Source organism: Strongylocentrotus purpuratus, unplaced genomic scaffold (assembly GCF_000002235.5).
Source record: "Strongylocentrotus purpuratus isolate Spur 01 unplaced genomic scaffold, Spur_5.0 spur5_scaffold_2, whole genome shotgun sequence".
Taxonomy (NCBI): Eukaryota; Metazoa; Echinodermata; class Echinoidea; order Camarodonta; family Strongylocentrotidae; genus Strongylocentrotus; species Strongylocentrotus purpuratus.
The window spans coordinates 14246237-14269188 of record NW_022145605.1 but is presented as its reverse complement, the minus strand read 5'-3'; the positions used below and the strand labels follow the sequence as shown (position 1 = coordinate 14269188).

At 35.8% G+C, this 22952-nt stretch overlaps 1 protein-coding gene across 2 annotated transcripts in view; it reads right to left on the bottom strand.

Annotated features, from left to right (window-relative positions):
- Positions 1–22952, bottom strand: part of LOC754170 (nuclear cap-binding protein subunit 3) — a 60862-nt gene that overhangs the window by 17611 nt on the left and 20299 nt on the right. For both annotated transcript variants that reach the window (XM_030991747.1, XM_030991746.1), the window contains exons 2-4: positions 22261–22338; positions 11885–12020; positions 10036–10161 (exon numbers count right to left, since the gene is read on the bottom strand). In XM_030991747.1, the coding sequence (XP_030847607.1) occupies positions 10036–10161; positions 11885–12020; positions 22261–22338 (340 nt within the window). The remainder of the gene's footprint in view (positions 1–10035; positions 10162–11884; positions 12021–22260; positions 22339–22952) is intronic.

Sequence of the window (22952 nt, the reverse complement as noted above, 5' to 3'; positions counted from 1 at the left end):
AAGAAGCCACAGGATACTAGACAGAAAAAGAGAGGTCCTTAAGCAAATGGATGTGAGACATGATGTCTGTCTGTCTGACCTACAAAGATGAATATCATGTAACGTATATCGTCGCCTGAGAGCCAGAAAGACGTTAACTCATATCCTTAAAGACAGAGTCTAATGCCTCTTTGGCCCTCAGCAGATGATGTGATCCTATCGAGTCGTGTCTGAGGAATCACTGTATCTGTCATTGTAATAGCCTTATAGGGCTTATTCAGAGAGAATATAGCTCAACTGGATGAATATTGCTGAAATCCATGACAGCAGTATCCCTATTTCTTATGTCCCAGTCACCCTGATGGAACCAACACCAGCCTAACAACAGACCCAACAAACAAAGAGATTACATTAGCCAGAATAGCCATGTTGTTGGTTGGGTTGGAGTTGGTTTAGTGATGTGCCAAGGCTTTCAGTGGGAGGCAGATAACAGTTTTTAATTTGATGCATTGTTATATTCTCTTTTGAAAACTTCAATTCACATTTTGAATTTTACTTGAATTACAATGTCATTTTAAATGTAATGTAAAATTCAAGCAATAACAAGTTTGCAAGAATTATCTTCAGTAGATGACGAAGAAGAAGATAAAAAGGAATGAGAAGAAAAGAGAGGACTAGATATAATAGAGATAAGGGGTGAAAGAGAAAAAGTTAGGAATAGTAGAATGAAAATAAAGAAGAATTTGAAAGAGACTAAAGAATAAAGTATGTCATATCTCACATACAGAGAATCTTGCAAAAAAATTGGTCAAAGGGAGGTCAAAGTGAGGTCAAATGACAAATGACAGATTAATGTATATATCCTATCCTGGCAGTCATAGTAATTGTAAAAACTATCACATAATGTAATAGTCTTCTGCCATTGGCTTGTGAAAATAATTGCCCCGATATCGACTTAGTGAGGATAGTTATTTCCCATCACTTTTTGTAGTGGGTGACCATTCGCTCAATATAATGATCTTTTGCAAACCAGATGAGCAATACAGTCAACCCTGCTTCAGCAACCACCTGTATAGAAAGACTACCTGTCTACAGAGACCACATTCTTTGTTTCCATTGAAAATGGCTTCTCCTTGAAAAATGTACTAAAGGAGCCTGTACATTAAGACCACCTGCCTATAAAGACCACTTTTCTTGTCTCCCTTCGATGGTCTTTATATAGACAGGTTTCACTGTACTTCCTACATGCCCTTCTGGCTCTCAGCAGACGATACAGCATGAATCAGTTCTACGAAATCATCTCTTTTTGTCTGGTATCTCCCCTAATCATCACACCAATCTTTGGTGATTCATCTTCTACCCGATGCAACACAGATGTTCAGATTCAGTTGGTGACCATTCGCTCAATATAATGATCTGCTGCTAAGAACCAGAGGAGCAATATTGCCTCTAAATGCCCTTCTGGCTTTCAGCAGAGGATACAGCATGAATCAGTAATACTAGAATCATCTCTTCATGTTTGGTATCTCTTGTAGTTGGTGATCATTCTCTCAATAATCATCTGCTAAGAACCAGATGAGCAATACTACCTCTTAAGCCTTTCTGGCTGTCAGCAGACGATACAGCATGAATCAGTTCTACTAAAATGATCTCTTTTTGTCTGGTATCTCCCCTAATCATCACACCAATCTTTGGTGATTCATCTTCTACCCGATGCAACACACATGTCCAGATCGTAATGATGTCATGTACAAATGAGCTGCTGATTACAGACCGATTCCCAGAGGACCACAAGCCTTCAAGCAGTGTCATATCGAATCCATACACGGATGACCAAAGACTGTGATCTTTATCTGGAGGATGAACTATGACTGGTCTCATATACTGTACGATATGATTTAGGTTTCATGGCATGATATTAAAGGTACTGTTTACCCTTTTGACATGGTCAAGAAGATAACCTAATTGTTAGATCTATTTGTTTAAACTATCATAGTGTCTTGGAAGTGTCATATCTAATTGATACACAAATGACCACAGAGTGTGATCTTTATCTAGATTCTAGAGGATGAACTAGATTTATGCCATACTACAAAATGTCATACTCAATGCCATTTACTACTTCATGGCTTGATATCAATGAACGATTTACGATTTGGACATGGTCAAGAAGGTTCAATGATCTGTTGTTAATACTATTATGGTGTCTGTGAGTGTCATATCTAATTCATACACAGATGACCACAGACTGTGATCTTTATCTGGAGGATGAACTATGATTGATCTCATACTATGAAACTAGAAACATGGCAAATTTCACAAGTGGTTTGGGTTAATGAAAGTTTCCAGCCGTCAAATAATTGGACCCTAACTCGCGCAGAACTTTTCTCAGTATTGTCCTACATGTATATACATGTAATCAGAGTCTACATGTAGTAACAACTAGCAATACAGCAACTTGTTATTATTATTTTATGTTGGGGGGAGGGGTAAGGGCTTCAAAAAGAAAAAGAAAAAAGTTTGTAAGTCTTTTTTTCCTCTTCAATGGATCCATGTTAATCCATACACGTTCTCATTTGTTCTATATCCTTCACTCTGCAAAGCTTAAAGGGAAAGTCCACCCCCAAAATAAGTTTGTTTCGATAGAGGCAGAATAATAAGAAAATCAGGTGAGTGAAAGTTTGAGCAAATTCTGAATGAAAATAAGAAAGTTATGAATTATTGAAGTTGTGATCAATCAAATACAAATTGGCAACTCTGTGACTTATCATACGAGCTCTCCTTCATTTGCTTTGTGCATAATATTCCATAAAATCATGTTTTCTTCGTTATTGATGACGGAATATATATTTGTTCCTTGCAGGGGGAGTATAGAAACATATTTGCAATTATTATATTTAGGGTGCATGTATGGTTGAAATTTTTCTTGAGGGGAAATGAAATTTTAGATTTTTTTAGTACTGAGCAAATGGAAGTTGAGCTCGCATGATACGTCATAGAGTTGCCAATTTGTGTTTGATTGATCACAACTTCAAAAATCCTAACTTCCTTATTTTTAATCGGAATTTGCTCAAACTTTCACTGACTTGTTTCTCTCATTTTTCTACTCCTATTAAAACTAACTTAATTTCAGGGTGGACTTCCCCTTTAAAAGCAATCAGGATTTGACAGTGCATCACATGGGCCCCCAAATTTTAACTCTGTACCCCATATTTCAAAATTTAAATAGAGAACCCAGGCACATATAAAATTCATAAGTTTAAATCCATATTCTGGATTAGAATAGTCAGTGTGGAGCCCATAAAATATTCTCAATTCTATACACCAGACCATGCTTGGTACATGTCAAGCTTGACGTCAACATGGAGATAAAAACCAGTACCCCCGTGTCGTCGACCCCCTATCAGGCGCAAACCGACTATCGAAACCCACTCCGCCACTTTACAATTCCTGTCTAAAATCTGTTACATTTCCTGTTTCCCCCCTATGTCACATTCCCCAGAGACCCACCTGATCGACCGGGTCTTCAACTAACAGGTCTTGACTTCTTTATTCTTCCTCAACAAATTATCTTTTACTCTAAACGTTTCCGACAATTAGAGAATAAAACATGTTTTAATGCCAGTCTGTCACAAGAGAAACAGAAAGAGGAAGAAAGAAAAAAAGAGCTTTAGTTTTAGAAAAGACCCCCCCCCCCCCTAACAACAACAACAACAACCACGAAATGAATAAATAAATTAACACAAAATTTAATGTGCTGCAAATGGCAATTTTAAAAGCTTATTGAATAGGAATGTTTACATTTTCAAGCATGTTTGTGGTAATATTTTTTTATTTATTAATACAGACAGACAGAAGAGATGGGCAGAGGAGAGGAGAGAGTTTGAAAGTCAGAGTGAAAGAACCGGAGAGAATGTGAGAAAAGGAGAATGTGAGAAAAGGAGAGGGAGAGAACAAGAGAGAGAGAGAGAGAGAGAGAGAGAGAGAGAGAGAGATGAAGAGCTTGAACTGAAGAATTAAAAATGTCAATCAAAAGAGCAAAGTTTTAAGCTGCAAAGGTGAGTCACATTGGAGCACATGTCACAATCAATTCACATTGGAGACTGGATACCTCGAGACGCGAGACACATTCTTCTTGCGGCTTCTTCTTGCGGCTTCTTCTTGCGGCTTCTTCTTCTTCGACCAAATGGGAAAGAATCAATTGGAGATGATAATGACATCAGACAACCGGTAGGCAGTTGCTCAAAAGTTTAAAATTAGAGGGTGAATTTGGGACCCTGTGTGAATCACTGGGGTATATAGGCTTGGGAGTCGCGATCTACACTGAAATCCCCAATCGAATCTTCGCCTAGATACCTGCACACGGAGATAGTCACATTTAGCACTTATTACAAACTTAGCCTAAACAGATCATGGGTTTAGTAGCTATACGTGTAGGTGGATACATTCTATTCAAGGGTCTATCGTCAGAGCTTTCCATCCTAAAATGATTTTTAATAAAACTTACCGGTACATACTCCCATGTCATTCAAGACTGAAGAGTGTTTTTCCACAATACCTGAAGTAGTGGTTTTCCACTTTTAATTAGTAAAAAAGTAAAAAGTCCACTTTATCACATGACCTGTAATCTATCTGTAGAAATAAACTTTCCCTAAAAAGATGTAGTGTGTAGTTTGGTTCATAAAACATATTTTTCCCTCTTGTGAAAGAATATAGTTGCATGAGGTGCGTATGTTTCTAAAATAGCAACAAGCGTCTACTTCAAGCAATCATGAAAATTTGCCGGATGTGAAGTTGTATTACATTTGGGGGTTAATTGAAACTTCTTCTGGGAAAGGGCATGTTATTAGGTCTCAAGTACTATTATTCACAATTTCTTTAATTTTTTCCTCCACAAAGTAAATGTACAATAAAAATCTAAAGCCACAGCCAAAGCAAAGCTACATAAGGTCACTTTTACAGTGCTTCAGTTGAAAAGAGTATATATGTTTTATATGTCATATATTCACATACTATCCCAGTTTAAAGCATTGTATATAAAATTAGGTGATTCAATCTATACATCACATGACACAGGAAAATCCAATTTCATGACAGACGTGATTACGTTTGCGTCTTTTCTCGGTCCCAAAACATGATGTACATTCAGGGGATTAATCATTCCCAGTTGATGCTATCATTTTTTTGTTGACAGAACGTGTCAAATCTCCACCCTGTCTACGCCACTGATGGCAACAAACTCTCGTAGAAAAGCGCAATACGATACTTTCCAATTCATTATTTGTTTTGTCGAAAAAAAGCCTTTGGAACTCACTTCTTATCTTTGCAACAATTTTTCCCCCCTCTCTTTCGGTAAGTTAAACATAAGTTCATTGCTCTACGCCGATCGACATTGATATGTTTGACCTTTCAATCCCATCATGCACTTGACTTGCTTTCTGACATACGAGGGAAGTCACACTTTGATTTCTGTACCCAACACACCTTTCATTTTTTGAAGGTGGGTCAAAGCTTCAACATCTTGATTGGACTGGCCCTGAAAAGTTCAATGTCCTGTGTTGTTTATTTAATTTAAATTAGCATGTATTACTGCTGTGTTTCGTGGTTGTTTGAACAAAATTATACTTAAAATAATTGATATATAACTTGTTGATCTGCAAGTTTTCTTCCCTAAACATTGCATTACTTAACTAGTGTAAGCAAAGGTCTGAACTTTTCTACATATAAACTAAAAATGAAAAACTGACTTTTCAATTAGATAAACACAAACTCCAAACTCAATATCAGATGTTTCGCAGTCTCTTGTTTAGGAATAAGGAACATAATTCAAAAAGTTAGAAGAGCAAAAATACATACATTTTACCTGGGGTGAATCTACCCCGAAATTAAAATAAAGTGTACCCTAAAATGATTGTTGGTAAATCCAAAAGAGTGATTGCAACCGAGTAATTATTTACGAATCAATGACCTTGAAAAATAAGTTTTTCCTGAGAGCTAGAACGATGTTGATTTACTGTAGAAGTATATTTGTTAACACCCCTCTGGCTCTAAGCAGTAACAAATTTCAATTGTAACCTCCAGTGACTAAAAAAGCATACATGACTGTATGTATCAACTTTCAATAAGCAAGTATGCTATACACTGTGAAATAGATTCATCATTTGTCTATCAAATAAATCTTGCATTCAAAGTTGAGAAGTTTCATAAAACATACATAACAAATTGTTTTTCGAAATGGAGCACGAAACATTCAAACATGGAGCTGGGCACTTTTGCAAAATGTCACAAGCCATCCCCATGACGATTAGGTCTGAAGGGTGAACTGAGATACAATCTTCTACTAAAGGAGGATATAGGAAGGTTCTTGAGACATCGTTCAAAATCTCTGCTTACATGACTGACTAATTGTAATGAAAGGAATGAACACAAGAGCTAAGAGCGTTTTTGGAAGTGAGCAGCAAGTGGAGCAAAGTTCCACTCAAACAGCCCTAAATGCACCCTGGTGACAGGTGTTGAGACCTCTGCACGCTCTACAAGAGCGCTGCTTTCATATGCTCTCGGGGGACGCACCTTCAAACATTAACGCTCAACATTTTTTCTCCTTCATATCAGGTGTTTATGCTGTAGAATCTATCGTTCTCATCAAATACATAACAAAATAAGCGTAATGAATAAACCAACTACATGTAGTTGCACGATCTAAAAAAGCAGTGCTTTCATATTCTTTTGAGGGACACACCTTCAAACATTAATGCTCAAATTTTTTCTTCAAATCAGGTGTTTATGCTGTAGAGTATATCGTTCTCATCAATTACATATCAACATTCTACCTGGTAGTCTGTAAGCAAATTATCTAGTTGTATATAAAAAAAAACCTGTTGCTTTTATATACTCTGAGAGATACAGTGTGCCTTCATTTAAATCAATACTTGGAATTTGTTTTATAACTTGATTTAAAAAAAAAAAAAAAAAATCATCATATACATTATAAAAATGATGTTATTCTAATAATCAAATCAACTGCTTTTCTTTTCTTTCTTTCTTTTTTACAAGAGACTACAAGTATTAAGAGAGAGACTTTATTCTTTCTTTCAGATTATTTCTCTTTCAGATTGTTTCTTTTTTCTTGTTCATGCAATGCTTTCACTCACTCCCTTTTCCCCCTCTTTCAAGATTTCTTTCTTTTCTGGCCCGCTTGCTCGCTGTATGTACCTCCCTCTCCCCCCCCCCCCTGCTTTGTCTCTGTCGCTCCCTTCCCCCTTTCTGTCTCTCCCCTTCCCCTCTCTGTCTCTCCCTTCCCCCTCTCTTTTCTCCCCTCCCCCTCTCTGTATCTCCCCCCTCTCCCTCTCTCTCTCTCTCTCTCTCTCTCTCCCTTCCCCCTCTCTTTTCTCCCCTCCCCCTCTCTGTATCTCCCCTCCCCCTCTCTGTATCTCCCCCCCTCTCCCTCTCTCTCTCTCTCTGTCTCTGTCTCCCCCTTCCCCCTCTCTTTTCTCCCCTCCCCCTCTCTGTATCTCCCCTCCCCCTCTCTGTATTTCCTCCTCTCCCCCTCTCTTTCTCTGTCTCTCCCTTCCCCCTCTCTGTCTCTCCCTCTCTCTCCCCACGTCCCCCTCCACATCTCTTTATCTCTCGATACAACATTAATCTCACGATAGATAGAATGCCTTTATTCTGCTTACTATCCTAAAGAGGTTATTTCTTGGAGCAAGTTTCATTGCGGAAAGCATTGTTTCCTCCCCGAGATGACGTCAAAAGCGGTTTTCCTCTAGAGGCTGTCGTCTTGCGCCATTCAGGGCTTAAACTCAAAACTCTTTCTGACAGCTCATTAGAAGCTACAGGTGGCACTGGCACGCAAGAACCTGTCATCCCCTCAGGCAAAATGTACTTTCCATTGTTTCCACCACTGACAATGATCAGAGGATCATACCATTGTTTGTTTTAGGGTATATTTAGTTAAATACTAGAATACATCCCCTTCATAGACAAGTAGGGTCCCCTGCATTTCTAGCTAACAGAGAGATAACTTTCCTCACACACAATTAACTTATCATTTTTTCTCTATTTTTAATAGTGAACGCTTGCTCAGCCACACAAACCACAGATGATGAGAAACGGAAGACATTCAATTATTTTTTCTTCTACCCCCGATGAAAATCCAACAGTTGCACTACCATGTCATGTATCATTTTCCTACTTGACGACTACAACATAATTTCAGACTCTTATGTTTATCCATAAGGTGTTTATTTAAAGGTATAGCATCAGCCGTTTCCACCCCATAAAATGGACAATTAAAAACAAAATAATGATTCCAATCTGTAAGCTGCAGAAAATATTTTTCGTAGAAATCAACTCTTGAGAAAATAGTCTCCGGGAAATCTAACAGTCTTTAATATTGCTAACATTTTCATAAATAGCTACAACATAGAGCCATGTCATTCATACTAAAATTAACAATGAAAAACAAAAATTTGTATATGCATGAAATAGTCAACATTTTGTGAGTGGTTCATATGAATTTATGAAAGTTCATGAAAAATTCATGCTGCAAAAGTGACTGAATCACAATTGGCGAAACACTCAACTTTTGCAATTCACAAAAGTTTCTTGCCGTTAAAAAAATAGCCATCCATAATAATTTGTGAAAGCTACATGCCATGAATTTTTTTGGTTTTTACAGGAGTAACATTTTAAAATTTATCCACAGCTTACTACATCTAAAATCTCTTAACAGATTATAACCTTGACCGATTGCCAATAGCTTTATGCTACATGTAAACATCGTATGAACACTATGAAGTTTACTTCTCATTTTCTGTACTGTACGCACCTGCTACAACCTAAACACAGGGACAAGCATAGATATACTGGTCAATCTATTTCTACCAATCCACCTGTCAATAGGCTCTCACTATCAGGATATAACCCAGCATGACAATCTCTCGTCTTCCACAAACTCCGCCTAAAATTAGACTCGCACTCGTCACTTTTAATTGATCATTCCATCTTACTCATCCCATCCCCTTCTTACTACAGTCTAGATCTGCTCCTCGCAATCATTGTCAACAGGAATTAAAGTTGGGCTATTTTTAATAGATCTTAATACATGTATCTCTTTCTACTTCATTGTTCATCTAGCATCTGCTCTGGGAACACTTGCTGCAGGCTTTGACCCAAATTCACAAAGGAGGTTTAACTTAACCCATGGTTTAAACCCTCATTTATATAACCCATGGTTTAAAAATTAGCGCAAAATATTAAGCGTACCTTGCCTTGCGCGCGTCTAATATTGGACCTCTGAGTGTGTCGCGCTTATTTTGCGCCAATTGTTGACAATGGGTTATGTAAATAAAGATTTAAACCATGGGTTAAATTTAAACCTCCTTTGTGAATTCGGGCCTTTTATGTCAAATGTTTGTGCTAAGGGCTTGGATTACAAACTTATGTAAGTATAGGTTCACTTTGTCCTCAAAACTTAAAGGACAAGTCCACTCGAAAAATAACTTATTACTTTCAATAAAAGCAGAAAAATCAGACAAACCAATCAGAAAAAGTTTGAGTAAAACCGGATACCTAATAAGAAAGTTATGAATTTTTGAAAAAGTATGTAAAACTATAGAACAATGAGAATCACAACACAAATTGCCAAGATGGTTATTAGTTTGTGACGTCATGTCCTCACTAATTACCAATCGCTCTATGTAGTTTAATCCCATCAAGTTCCCCTTTTTATTCCCCAAAACTTGATTTCCCCATGCCTTTGCCCAGGTTATATGATTTGTATCATATTGCGTGCATGACATTTCACAAAATCTGTTATGAACTTTAAAGAATTTATACCTTAAACTTTATACCTTTAAATCTTCCAGCTGACTTTATAAAATTCAGCCTTGGCTACTAAACACCAAATCTAAAAGTTGGAATCCAAATTTCTTCAAGGAGTGATTACTACATGTGTTACCAACCTCTTAACTATGAGTTGTTGAATTGAATAATAAATGCTGTTACCGGTGTATGTGAAATTAAAGAGTAAATGTACATGTACATATGTATACTTACATGATGTGTCGTTGATCCATTCTATAGAGGACGGATCATAGCTCTGGAAATAGCTGAAGATATCCTGGGTACTCATGTCGTCAACGCCTATCAGATGAAGTGCTTCAAAACGAACAGGACTACCATCTGATTCAAAACAAGTGGAAGAGTGTTTTGTTTTAAATTCATTTTATTTTGGTTCATTGATAGAATATCCTTGTGCAAGGATGCCATTTAACTTTATCCAATTGACCTGAAAGGTGACCCAAGCATGTTGGAGCCTCATGATTATCGTCTGTTGAGAGCCAGAAGGGTGTTAACTCGGTATATGAGTTAATGCCCTTCTGGTTCCAAGCAAAGGATATGTTCTGTACAGTATGAAGCATGAAAAAGCCCGAAAGAGGGCATCTCTGTTTGTAAAAACAGTCCCAGAAAAAACTGATAAATACAAAGTCTACATAATTAACAAAATTTAAATCCATAAAACAATACAAGTCATTCACAAACATTTGACAAGAACCCCAAATCATGAATAAAAGAGTGAAAGAGAATTGTTTATGCATTTAAGACTGAGGACAAGAACAAACAAAAGGTCTCCATTAAATCAAAACATGTACATGGAACACATGCCCCTCCCCCCCCCCCTCTTAAATTTTTAAAAAATATTTTTTAAAGGGGACTCATGTCATCTGGAGTCACTGACACAAAAAGTAAAGTGTGGAGCCCAGTTTAAATCTACCAGAAACTTGAGGGCCCTGTTTCATGCAGGTAATGTTCCCTCATCCCCACTTTCCATTTATTAAAAATTTACATATTTTCTTTTTTGCCTCACCAGTTTACTCTATCAAGTGGGAACATGCCTTTATTTGAGATGCGTTGGTGAATTGAGGTACAACGGGAAGGATTAAAAGAAAGATGTCATTTCTAATCTGGATCAAACCGAAATAATATTTGTTTTCTATGCACATCCACCTATCACTGTCACAGCATTAATGTCAATATTCATCTCTGTTATACCCCATAAAAACTGACTCATATGATTTATTTTTTCCTTTCATAATTTGACAGATCTCCTTATCTTCTGAAGATCTTAACATGTTACCCATTTTTGGAAGTTTTTCAGAGACTGCCCGATTCTTGCAAGACTAAGCTTATTAAACATGACGTTTATCAGTAACTAGAATCTGAATCCACAATTTAGTTACGGTTCATCAAGCATTTAAATGTTAGGGAGATATGCTATTTTGAATATGTTATCGGGTCGTGCTGTTCATGATGATTAATACTTGTAAGTACGTCTCCCTCTGGTCTCTTCCTACCTGTTCAAAAACATATCACAAATATATGTTCCGTTCAAAAAGACATATTCCCCTTTTTACTGAGTCTTGATAATTCTGTTTTAGGGAATAAACGATTGAAGGGCATGTTTCTCACTTTCTTTCATTATGTATTCATAGTTAGCATCTAGGAATGAGTAAAAAAAAATAAAAAAAAAAAGGCAAGGAGAGAGAGAGAGAGAGAGAGAGAGAGATGGAGAGAGAAAGAGAGAGAGAGAGAGGGAGAGAGAGAGAGATGGAGAGAGAGAAAGAGAGAGAGATGGAGAGAGAAAGAAAAAGGGAAAAGGCAGTGGAGAGAATACTTGAATGCATTATAGTGAAAGTGAGAATGGGGAAGACAGATAAATAGAGAGAGTTGGTAAAGGAGCAGAAAAAAGGGGGAGGGAGAAATAGAAGAGTAGAGAGAGAGAGAGAGAAAGAGAAAGAAAGAAAGGGAAAGATGAAGAGACGGGGGTGGAAGGGGGTAGAGGCAGAGAGAGAGAAAGCGAGAGAGAGAAAGAGAGAGAGAGAGAGAGAGAGAGAGAGCATGTTACCTATTTTAGATCCTGGGGCTAGTACAACGTTTGATATATCTTCCTGTTCCTCCTCCTCCTCCTCTTTCTCTCCTGATTTATCTTTGCTTGATGCACCAAACCTCTTGGCCCTGTCTTCTCTCTTCTTACGGGCTTCCTGAAAAGAAAGAAAAATTATAAAGATTACAAAGTTGTGAAAATACATTCAACCACTATTAAATTGAATTTATTCACAACTTTCAGAAAAACATGCAAAGTCAAAGAATACAATTCAAATATTTCTTAGATATGCATAAGCCAATAAAATCGAAAGTGCTCTAAAGGTAATTACGAAGTGGTTGGATCATCAAAAAGTTACAAAAACTTATAGATAGATGATCCTACACACAATGCAAAAACTAACACCTATTAAAAAGGGACAAAGAAATGATACAATTGTAATTACACACACGTACAGTATACAAAAGTGCGGTTTTCAAAATCAAAGCTTCTGCATCAGGTGAAGTTTTGGATTACTTTCTTCAGCTAAATTGACTGCTCACTTCTAAGCTCATAAAGCGAAAATTCAATAGAAACCAATAAACAGCATAGTTTTTTTAAATACTGACATGCACTTTTCAAAAGGCTTGTTTTGAAATGGTTATGTGGTTGAAAAATGCAATATAGTTTTAAAGAATTTCAATAAAAACATAACAAGCACAATTAACTAGGGAAGAAGTAAATTTGAACGAGTGTGAACAACTGCTACCATGTTAAGGGTGAGTGGGAACGCTTTCAGAGCGTGCTGAGGTGTAAAAGTAAGCTAATCAATAGCTTCCCTTTACAAAGAGAGACTTATCATCACGACTTATCTGCCTCAGGCTTCCTTAACTTCTCTATTATACCTACTTAAGTTATCATGACAATCTTAATTTCTTCGAGATTTACCGGCTTAAAACACTTCCAAACATTGCATAGGCACGGCGTACCGAGTAGCAGGGAAGCGTGCGGCTGTGCTTGTACGGACGTTTCCTGATAACATAATTTCACCTATTTACCAAAATGAACACAATTAAGCCCAATATTTCTCTCTCTCTCTTGTAACTCATTCAGTCACTCTTACTCATATTATTCCAATCTCTTTTCATTGGTCAATTACAAGCTTTAAAGCCTTGCGATCGCGTCTTCTGATAGCTCTAAATTAGATAACGGCTGGTGTGAATCAAATCTTTCCTTGGGAAATATTCCGTCACGTGAATATATTCCAATCTTTTTTTTCTTGGGGTGCTATAGTTTCAGTTTCAGGGTGCAGCAGGGGCTGTCATATCCTCAACGGAGTAGCACAAGTAGTAAAACATATAAATTCAATTAAGATTCATTGTAGGATATATCAAAGATGATTATTGCCTCAGGTCTTTTGTATATCAGTTTGTCATTTTGGATGGACTCAGGCTCATCCTAATGTCAGTCAGGAAATTCACGTAATCCACGATGCAAAAGGATTTTCATGTAATCAATGCTATCTTTTTTATGAAAGGAAAAATTGGTGAAAGCTCTTTATAAAAAAGAAATTATATGAAATTCTATCTGAACATCTGTTTTGGGGTCAGAAGAATGCAAAAACATGTCATTTTTGTACATAATTAACACCTTTCTGGCTCTTAACACACTTGATACATTAACGTTTATTTTGTGTAAGAAACAACCATCTTTAACTGATAATATTTTAATAAAGTTGTGATATGATGCACAGAATCACTATTACCCCTGTACAGCATTACATAATTTTCGCTAGGTTTATTTCATCACAGATTTTATAGGATTTGCAGTTCTATAACCTTTGCTTTGATGACATTTGCTCTGGATTTATTTCGCTAAAGGCAAAGTTTAATGTTAATTTTGCGATTGTGAATTTTAGGTAGGTTCAGAAATAAAGTTAGAGTTAGGGGTCAGAGTCCATTTACTCTATTTTCACCACAGATTAATTGTTGGTGGAGCACATTGTAGAACAAACTGGGTTTTAAAGGACAGGGTTTAAGGGGTAGGTAAAAGTTTGTGCAGGACAGTTGTTACAATGATTGGCAAGTGTTTAATGCCTACAAACTTCAGTTGGTTATAAGAATTCAACCTACATGTAGTTCAAATTTAATTTGGATATCCTGAAACTTTTCTGAAAGTTGGCCAAACTGATTATGATGCAAAAGTATTTAATATCCAGCAAATAAATTTCTTGACCCCATTTCCTTAACTATCTTCAGCTGTATGAAACAATGAAACAGAAATCTCAAACGGATCCAGATCTCTTTCTTAATCAGCATACATGCCTTGAGCACACTTTCACAACACACACAACAAGTGTTGAAGCTTTGTGACAGCACAGCATTGACATCACACACCTCTCACCACATCTGCTCCGAATAAACCCAAAAATTAGATTACGGTTCTTATCTCAAATTTGTCTACAGAGTGTCTAGATTTCTCCAAAACTGTTGGAAATTATTAGAAACTAATCAAGAAAGCCTTTTGGGACATGTTACCCTGAGGGTGAGATTTCACACTCTCGATTGTATTATTATTAGAAAGGTGGATATACATGTGCATGTACTGAGTGCATCAACCCACTCACCCTGCCTGCCGCAAGGTTAAAGAGCCCCCGAGACCTCAGGCTGTGGATGTATGCCGAGATCACAGTACTGAGGAAGACGGACAGCATTTCATTCTAGAGACATACAATTAAGTGTTCTCTTGGGGAATTTGACATTGTTCATATAATAATTGACCCACCATAAGATGTTATCGGTCACCAAGAGTGCACTTGGCGGTAGTGACCGACAAATCTTACGCAATGCGCAAACCCTCCACCAACTCCAGAAGAACCAACTCGTAAGAAAATTCATCATCATAAATTCCTGACCAGAACCAGGACTTAACATTTTCCAGCAAGTTCTGAGTAATTTCAAAGTGTGCCAGGAGTTTTGCTGCCTGTGAAATTTGTACACGTAAATGTTATTCCCACAAGTCTGGTGTAGGCGAACTGTGAAATATTGCACATGGAAACTTCTGAGAAAGTCTCTTCAACCTAATCTGAAATTCACTTCTTAAACTAAGTGGTCGGACAGAGCCAAATATCCCAACTTTAAACAGACTCTATTGATAATCAAATAAAATCATTGTCTGAAACAAAGAGCCATAACAGACTGGTAATAATAATAATATACCATACTTACATGTATATAGCGCATATCACAATATGTCTCTATGCTCTAAGAAAAAGTAAGAACGATATACAACCAGAAACTTTTGCACAACAGTGCTCTTCATGTATATATCTACCCTACAAATTATATACTAAACTTTCTATTTTTCTCTCAATATATTATTTGATCAAAGTCTGTACCCTTAAAATAGAAAGGAGGCATGTTCATATACCCATCCTGCTGAATTAGATCTAATTCTTTATCCACAATTCAGAAATAGGGTATATTTATACAAAAATCTCAGTTAGAAACAAATTAAGAGAGCATTTCACCATGAATATCAAAGAACTGTCAATTAAAGTTTAGATTTAGATGTAGATTACAAGATAAGAAATCATAACTTTCTTATGATCTCATCAGATTTCTCACAAACAATTAAAAGTAAATTGATTTTGTGATGGACTTCCCTCTGAAGTGGATGTCCTTTATTACCCATTTCCAGACTTTGCCGGGAAGTAAAGGGGTCACAAGTTTCTTTGAAGCTTGCAAATATTTTGATATCAAACAACAATATTGTTTTTATAAAAATAATTTTTTAACAAGATTGCAATTTTTGGTATTGATATGAATCATAATGATCTCGTGAGAAATATGAATATTATTATGTAAGCCCTGCCCTTAGCATTTTCTATTGGGCTACATTCTCTTAATTATAGACCTGTTCACTAATGTATTTCAATTTATGAGTGTTTCTTCTCCAAACCCTTGGTGAAATTGGTGACCAACTATTTGATTTACCTGCTATGCAATATGGTATACTAACAAATGTTTTTCACATTGCATGCAATTGTTGCTGCCATGTCAAACAAGCCTCTGGCAAGCTTTTTAATTGTTAAAAAAAAACTAATGTTAAAAATGTATGCATAAAATAAGTGAACAGATCTATTCATTGAAGCCCAATGTGAGAAAGAAAGTCAAAGGGAACACTTTATAGACCTCGTTCAAATTCTTTTAATATTGATCTGGACTCTAACCTTAGAATGAATTTTTCTAATGCAGAATATGGCCCGACATCTCTGAGAAAAGCCCAACTACTTTCCGGAGCAAGAACATCTTTCTTTAGAAGAAAATTTGTGCCAATGGAATATTGAGCAAAGCTTACCATGCAAATTATGTGGGACAACTGTAAGCTCTAACACCGATATAAATGGTATTTAATGAGGCCTCGTCCCTTGCATAAGGAACTCTCATTTTTGGACTAACACTAATCAAGATGGAGTAGTAAAGCTTAGGCTGCCCTACCCAAGTCATGTTCTCATTTCATCACATTAATGAGCTCCAGCCCGTTATATGTTTCTTATTTAGACATCATACGTCTTTGATCAACTTGGGACTTCCCAGGGGTACATTGGACACAAATCAGACATGACTTCTAGATCTAGATCTCAATAAAGATAATTCTAATTAGATGAAATAAGATCCATTTCACTGCTTTTCTAATTACGACTTAATTTGTTGGATGATGAAAGCACAAAGAACAGAACATTCACAATCACTTTGGATCCTCAGAAGGCATACGCAGAGACTAACACCCACAATGTATTTTTTTTTGGTACCGTTACACAAAAAGTAATTTGCATTTCTTTGTGAATCCATAAAAATGAAGATATTTGATCATTTGTAATAATTTGTTATATTTGATAATCTTAAGTTATGCTGTAGAAAATAAGAAATGTCTGTGTTTCTGAATTCTTCTGGGAAGTATTACTCCTATCAAATATCTTAACAACAATATGATTTGCATGAATTATACAATGTACATGTACATACAAATTTTTTGACCAAACTCCCCTATTGCTGCAAATGAACAAAACTCTCAGCACTAAAAAACAAAACGATTGCTATACAGAAACTAAGTACAGTACAAGAAGAAAGCTTTGTGGAACTTACAGTTCTTGGAAAACTTCTAATGAAAACTGAAATCATGGCAAGTACTAAGAATTAGTTCAAAGTTGTGAATATCTCATGACAGTTCCCTTCTACACCTACAAGAGTCATATGATGCTGAAAGAGCTTTCAATGATCTTTTTTTAGTCTCGAAACTTGACAAAGAAAGGAAAGGTTAGAGTATTTGATTTTGAACATCTGTCAGGAGGAATGGTTACAGAAAAGGTCACAGGCTCCTATTTCTTTTGAGGATTTTCAAAGAAATATCCCAAATTAAAAACTGACTTCATCTGAATGTCACACTTGACAGACAGCTTCACTTTGATCAACCATCAAACTCATGTCCATTTTAAAAAAAGCACTGTACATAAAATTTGTCTCAACTTAGTGTACCTGGTAAAGGTTCATATTGATTAAGTTATTTTATTTTGGTTTAACAACTGTAGCAAGTTTGGAGAATTGGTGGTAATCCTTGAAGGGCACTAAAGACTAACTAGTGATTATGAGTGCTAGGCTCACCACAATATCATCATCATTACAACAAAAAGTTAAAAACAGCAACAAAAGCAACAGAAATGGCCAATTACACATGATCAATAATTACATTACTTATCTAAAGATGAAGGGATATTGGCTACCATGCTAATTTAAATTCTGTGTAACAAGATCAGATTTTTTTATTGAATAATCGATATTCCTACAGTGAGTCAGAAGCAATTTCAATAGCCTTTTCCATATGTTTTGGAAATGTGTGAAAATTACAACGACATATTACATAAATACAAATAAGATTTCTGTGGGACATACAAAAAGGTATGTCATAATGTAAGTGTTACTTGGATCATTTTACTCCTTTGAATTTGGTGTGAAGAGAGAGAGAGAGAAACAGGGGATACAACCTGCAAAGTATCACCCAGATGACATGGTGAAGTCTGATTGTCTATCTCGTTTTACAGACGACCTGGCTGCCGTGCCTTGCAGCAGTGCCGCTGTGCTGGCTGACAGAGGAGTCCTAAAGCTAGCCGTGCTCTAGCTCTGCCAGAGTTACGGCTGCCAGACTAGGCTAGACTCGTGTCTGCCAGCTAGCTAGCTCATGATTTCTTATCTTAGCTAAGCAGTATTGTATTTTTCATGGGGTATGGTTTGTTTCAGAGGCAATCCAACTACTATGACATGTTTTATTAAATGTGAAAGCAGAATATTGAGAGAGAGAGGGGAGGGTGGTGAAAGTTTGAAAGGAATATTAAAAACAGATGATAAGAAAGTTCATGTTTGAAAGCTGAACATGCTATTAAATGTATGTGAACTTCAAACTAGGAAATCAGCCTTTTGAAAATGACATTATTTTAGATAATTCTCCAGCTTGTTCTTCATCAAAATATCCGAAATTTATATTCATCTTCTATGTGACTTTCATAATCTACTCAAGACAGTACTATGGATAAACAAATCATTTGATGTCCTCCTATTAAAGGATCCTGTTCTGCAATAAAATTAAGAAAAATCATATACTTTATATTAATTACTTGTACAGGAGCAATTGAGAGAGTTGTCTGATACTACATCACAGTCGTGTTACCTACTAGTCAATTTGATATTTCCATGTGATAGTGATCTCAAATTTTTAAATATTTAGTTAACTTTAATATTTTCTTTTTATCTGATTTTGTTCGCTCTGCTTCTTGCAATTTCCATTGGAACAACTAACAATACAGACCTATACATGAACAACTGAGATTGCAATTGGAATATCATTAGGCACACTAAATTATTTCCACATCACATCTTGCCATTTAAGAAAAATAGATAGGATAAAAGGCTTACAGAATACTGATTTGTTTGTGGAATTTAATGTATCATTTCTTCAAGTTATACAATGATTTCTTTTTTAAATGCATGATTTACTCAGATATGCATTCATTTATCAAGTGAATTGTATGTGTAATGTACATTTATGAAAATAATCTTACCGGTAACCAGTAATAATCTCTATTTACCAATAGTAATCTGGCATTGAACAATAAATGAAGTAAAATAAATAAATCATGTCACTCGACATACTACTGATACAATTGTGTGAAAGAAACCTACATGAATTTCAGACGTCATGCTGGGATAATTTCATTTCTGAGAAAATCAAGACATTTCAAACAATCTATGAACCAGTCTTCGATATTATTGGAAAATTGTCCAAGGTCCGATCTCGTTACCGACTTCAAGCAGCTGTTTCCTCATCTTGTTAAGAGTTTGAGAATTCTATAAATCATCCATTTTTGACAAGTTAGCCTGGAGAATTGGACGCAGACATGAGGCACCCTGCCTGCCTGTATGATCATGGACCTCCACGGTATGATTCATGGCAAGGATACGGTCGAGTTTACTTGATACAGTTATCAAACAAGCGCTGCCACGTTTCTGTGCTATAGCTTAGGAAAGGGAAAGGCTTGGTCTAATATTTTCAAAGTTTATCTATTTTTTCCCCATTCCAATTTTTAAAAAACATACAAAAACAAAATAATGTACAATCTATACATTAGAAAATACAAAGGAATACATGCATAAAAAGAAAAACAATTGTATGGGTAAGATTGTGATACTTTCCCTTTGTAAAACAGTTTATTGACTGATCTAAAAACTTAAAACTGGAAAATCATTTTATGGTAACTGCTTGTTGTTTTGTTAGGGAATGTTTTTTTGGGGGAGGGGGGCTCAATATAATACTTACATTTACTGTATTGTATATCTTATTGTTCATTCCATACATTCCATTTTGGGACAGGCTACTATTCTACATTTTTCATAAGATTTAAAAATGTTTATTTTAGTAGTAATTACATGATAACAATGCCATAACTTGTTGCATTTATTGATTGACAGAAAAATTATTATATCACTACTAGGTTTGGAATGTTCAACCAGAGTGCTTACATGTACATTGTACAAAATAATATTATGATTTTCAAAAACGAACATCTTCAAGTTTTGTCAAATTTTTAAAACAATTTTTTTCATTTATAAAGATGTTTCTTCCCAAGTTCACAAGCCCCCCTCATTAAAACATTACCTGAATGGTTTGACAAGAATTAAGATATAAATACATATCACAGACATTCTACATAATTATTTTCTTGCTTCCACTTATTTGCCGAATAAGCATACTGCCTCTCATGCACTGTGAGTAATTAACCAAAATGTGATTTTAAAAAGTTTACATACATGTAGACTGCCACTAAGCATAAATGAAATACCATTAACAATCACTGCAGCCTCCTTAAAATTACGAGCAAGCCCTTTCATGTACGACAACAACTATACGCATACAACCATAAACAATTGGTGTAACCTAGTTGACATCATTCTGAAGCTCAGCTAGCTCTACGGATCTGTGGTGCGATGACAGACCTTAACTCCCTGGTAGTAGCTGGGGACGGACCCACTGGCACCACAGCTAATACCTCCTAATCTAATTTCCCTAATTCTTGTTTTAGCAGATTTTAATAGCTCATCAAGAAGCCCTAGACCTTCCCTGCTTACGCTGTGATTGCTGTGCTGCTAGATGTTGACATGCTGACAACTTTGTTCCCCTGTACTTTCATTTTCAAATGTTGGATTTGAAGAAAATGACTTGGATCATGTAGTAGATTACAAGCCTTGCATGTGATAATCAATTAGAAATAATATCATCAAAAAGAAGATGTATCTAATAATAATAATGATAATATTCCGCTTTTATATAGCGCTTTACAGATATACTATTTAATGTCTGTTTGGACCCAGAAGGGTGTTAAATCTTCTTCTTATTCTTCTTTTTTCTTTTTCTTGAATGCCTCCACATGGCAAAGAACTGCGCTTAATTAATCACACAGGGCAAAACGTTGTACCGTTTGAGTTAGTTGTTAGGTGAGAAGCAAGAAGTTATATTAATCATATACTTTTACACAGCATCAATTAAGGCTCCTCTGGGTGCCGTTGCATACAACTTGCTATTATAAATAGTAACTTTGCTATTATGGTAACTTTTCATGGAATACTGGATTTTGATTGGCTCTTGAGCAACGTTACCATGGTAGCTACCATTGATGGCAAAGTTACTATGATAGTAAGTCTTTATGCAATGGCACCCTGGTTTAAAAAAAGTCAATATGTACAATAAATACAATACTCATTGTCAGCCTGAAATCTTTACAACGATTAAAAGAAATCCTCAGTTACACTTGAAATGTTTTTATTTGATTATGACTTAATGGGTTTCTGTCATTGTTGTGACTGTGATCCCTGCAATAGGTATCTGATCTCCAATTAACTTTACTGTTAGCAAAGGACATAATACATACTTAGTAAACTTTACTTTTATAAGGGCTACAAGTTGGTTCTACCCAATGTGCCTGAAAAAATAACCAACATAATGGCAGATTCCTTATATACAGAAAAGAGCTTGAAAAATAGCACTAGCCTGAAAATTTATACCTGCACTAAATTCATTTTCACAATTTCAAACAATTTCAAATGGATAGAAAAGAAAACTTGCAGTAAATATCCACAAACTTAACGGAAGTAAAGGCAATTTATCTTATTTAGATGATGGGTCTGTATTTATATGTTATTTCACTTTGAACTTCAGTCATAGGTTATTTATTTAATTTTGAAATTAAAATATTAAAAGCTATTGATGGTAGAACCCAATTACCCTGAATTAACAGAGAAAATATAAAGCCATCATATTGCAGTGGTGTTTTGTTATTATAATGCACTCTGATAGAAAAAAAAATTCTTTCAAATCCCAACAACAATTTACATTTTTAACACAGTAATACGTGGAATAGAATCAAAAGGTAAGAGGTGGAAACTCTCTGTCCGCAAACTAACAAGTAACACGCTCAGATTATTAAGACAAATCAATACAATAAAGAATAACAGTTGGTTGTTTTCACATAAGTGCATTTAACAGTTATGTTTCATTGAGTTTCAAAACATGTTTAATCTAAAAACAATGCTTAAAAAATTACCAATTATCACTGACCTCCTAACTCAAAAGAAAATAAATTGATTAGTAGGCTGGCAAGAGAACCTATCATTTCAATCATAGACCTATGTGTACAAAAAAAGTTCCATTCAAACTTACACGGTACTATAAAAGAAGTTCAATGTTAATGGCATTTTGGCAAAATTAAGTTACATGCTGTTATAAGCCCCACATCCAAACCAGTGCGAGTAGTAAACACCACAGAAAAACTCAGTTATTTAAAAATAATGATTTAAAAAATTGATTCTTACCTTCGATGTTATATCTAGTCCAGTCACAAACTTGGCACTGTTCTTGTTCTCATAGCGTTTCACATGCTTCTGCTTCTTCTGTTAATTGTGATATATATATGGAGAGAGAGAGAGAATAAGTGAAGGATAGAAAACAGGTTGACACCACTACTAGTCACTGACTGACTGACTGACTATCTATGAGCGGGAGGCTTAATCCTGAGAGCCTGTCTTTGAGAGGCGTCACGTTGCCCCCTTCCCCTTGTTGACGTTATCCCCTTCCCGCATGGAGAGTCTTTTGGCTATCACCCCGTGCGTCTTGACATCCCATAGGCTTGCTTACAAGCTCATGAATATTCATGAGGCAAGCTTAACATGCTCGTAGATCTTCTATGAGATACTGTTTTGTTTTTATCATAACATTGATAATTCGTCTGCTCTTGATTATTAGTGTGCAAATGTTATTGACAGTTATTAACATCTTTCAAAATGTGTATTCCTGTCTCCATTTTCAAGTCTTGTGTATCTTCTTCTTTTTTTCTTTTCTTTGGCCATCACTCCCTGCCTTTATACCCCATAGGCGTAAAACTGATCTTGTATGAATATTCATGGGAAAAAAACCAAGCTTTAAACACTTATAGTTTTTTGAGATATTGTTTTTGGTTTATCATAACATTTTGTCTGTTCTGCTTATTAAACTATTTTAGAGAAAA